Source organism: Guillardia theta (assembly GCF_000315625.1).
Source record: "Guillardia theta CCMP2712 unplaced genomic scaffold GUITHscaffold_151, whole genome shotgun sequence".
In the NCBI taxonomy this organism is placed as follows: domain Eukaryota; class Cryptophyceae; order Pyrenomonadales; family Geminigeraceae; genus Guillardia; species Guillardia theta.
The window spans coordinates 99,006-100,951 of record NW_005434523.1 but is presented as its reverse complement, the minus strand read 5'-3'; the positions used below and the strand labels follow the sequence as shown (position 1 = coordinate 100,951).

General features: G+C 54.1%; 1 protein-coding gene across 1 annotated transcript; it reads left to right on the top strand.

Annotated features, from left to right (window-relative positions):
- Positions 1-385: 385 nt before the first annotated feature.
- GUITHDRAFT_147361 (hypothetical protein) lies at positions 386-1,373 on the top strand (the record flags this gene model as incomplete). The annotated part of the gene is made up of 4 exons (XM_005821164.1): positions 386-841; positions 920-994; positions 1,282-1,334; positions 1,355-1,373. 4 exons carry the CDS (start codon positions 386-388, stop codon positions 1,371-1,373), a joined length of 603 nt encoding a protein of 200 aa, XP_005821221.1.
- Positions 1,374-1,946: the final 573 nt, after the last annotated feature.

The window sequence follows — 1,946 nt, the reverse complement described above, 5'->3', positions numbered from 1 at the left end:
ATCACTCGACGGTGACTCCCGCCCCTCCCCCCCCCCCTCCTCCTCCTCCTTTTCCCTCTCCTCTCTGGGTGTCCTCACTCTGCACCAGGTTCTGAATGATCGCGGTGACTGGGAACTTCGCGCTGCTTTCTTCGACAACCTCGTCGGCGTTGCCACGTTTGTTGGGTTAGCTCCACTCGCTCCCTCGCTCCCTCCCTCGCTCCCTCCCTCGCTCCCTCCCTCGCTCCCTCCCTTCCTCCCTCCCTCCCTCCCTCCACTCTCAACATCGCATTCTCCTCTTTGCGTTCATTGCGTGCTCCTGCCCTGTTCTCTTCTGCACCCCTCCACCTTCTCTCCTGATCTCTCCTCTTCCCTCCTCCATCGCGCTCCTGACACCTGCTCCAGAATGGCCGCCTCCCTTGCGTCTCGTTACTTGTCAGTCCTCCTCCTCCTCCTCCTCCAGACCTCGTCAGACTCTCGTGCCCTCCATGCCATGCAGCGTCGCAGCCAAGACAGCCTCGCTCTGCTCAACCTTGTCAGCGCCTGCTCAGGACCTCTGCGACTGCGTGGAGGAGGGAAGGAGAACAAAGGAAAGGGGAGGGTAGAGCAGGAGCAGGAGCAGGAGCAGGAGCAGGAGCAGGAGCAGGAGAGAAAGAGGAAGAAGAAGGAGAAGAAGAGAGAGAAAGGCAAGGGAGAGAAGGGGGAGGGGGATGGAGGGATCGTGGAGAAGGAGGACGATCACGACGTGGAGAGTTTGAAGGAGCCGTCAAAGAAGCGGAGGAAACAGCAAGAATCAGTCGGCAAGGTGGAGCCAACGAGCCAGCTCATGTGTGGGGCAAGTGACAACAGCGGAGGGGAGAAGGTACTCGCAACGAAGGAGCTGGAGGCGAGTTGGGGAGGAGGGAGTAGTTTGGTTGTGTGACTGACATGTTGAATTAAGGAAAGCATCGTAGACGACGAGGCTGATGATGATGAAGTTTGCTACACCAACTCGGAGAAGGAGGAAGAGTTTCAGGTAGTTGAGGAAGGGATTGTTGTTCTGACCAGCACATTCCTGCCTGCCTGTCGCAATGGCTTCTTTTTCACCTTTGATCTCTGTTGTTGTTCCAACACGACAGTGCTGTTATTACACGACAGTGTTGTTATTACACAACAGCGGTGTTGTTGTGAAACAACACTCCCATCTCCCATTACATCTTTTCTCGAACTCAATCAATGCCCCTTACATTGTCATCTTCACCATCTCCCTCGCTTCATTGTCTGACTTCAAACCTCCTTGCTTTCCTTGGATCTTTCTCGCAGCATTTCAAGAGACAGCCGTTGGCTGACGAGAATCTCACGAGGAGATTGTTGAGGTGAACTTTTTGCTGTAAAGTTTCGATCTCAACGACTGATCTCTCAATTCAGCTTGCTTGCTAAGTGCAGAAAACAAGGAGACTTCAAAAAATGTACCAACGAGGTCTGATATTTCTGTATCCTCCCTCCCGCCTCCCAAACTCCCGTCAACCACCTTGTGATTCACTCTCCACCCCTCTCGTATCTCCACGCTCCTCTCCTCTCCTCTCCTCTCCTCTCCTCTCCTCTCCTCTCCTCTCCTCTCCTCTCTCCTCTCCTCTCCCCTCCTCTCCTCTCCTCCCCTCCCCTCCCCTCCTCCACGAAACCGTCGGGGCTGCTTCGTATGAAATGAGTATCTTGTTTGAGAAGCCATCTACTGCACGTGTGTATATTGATAGCTCATACTTCCCCTGGGGCTGTGGAGAAAGATTGCATGTCACCATCGATCTGGAGTCTCCCATGACTGCAGTGCTGTCTCCGCCGACCTCGCAGAGGCTTAGTCCAGGCAAGAAATTCTGACCGTATATCGTCACCACTCCTCCTTTGTTGGATAAAGCTCGCCGAGGTATCACGTTGGATATTTCTGGGACTCCAGCGTCAACAAAAGAGAACGAGCTCGTTACAAGTGATCG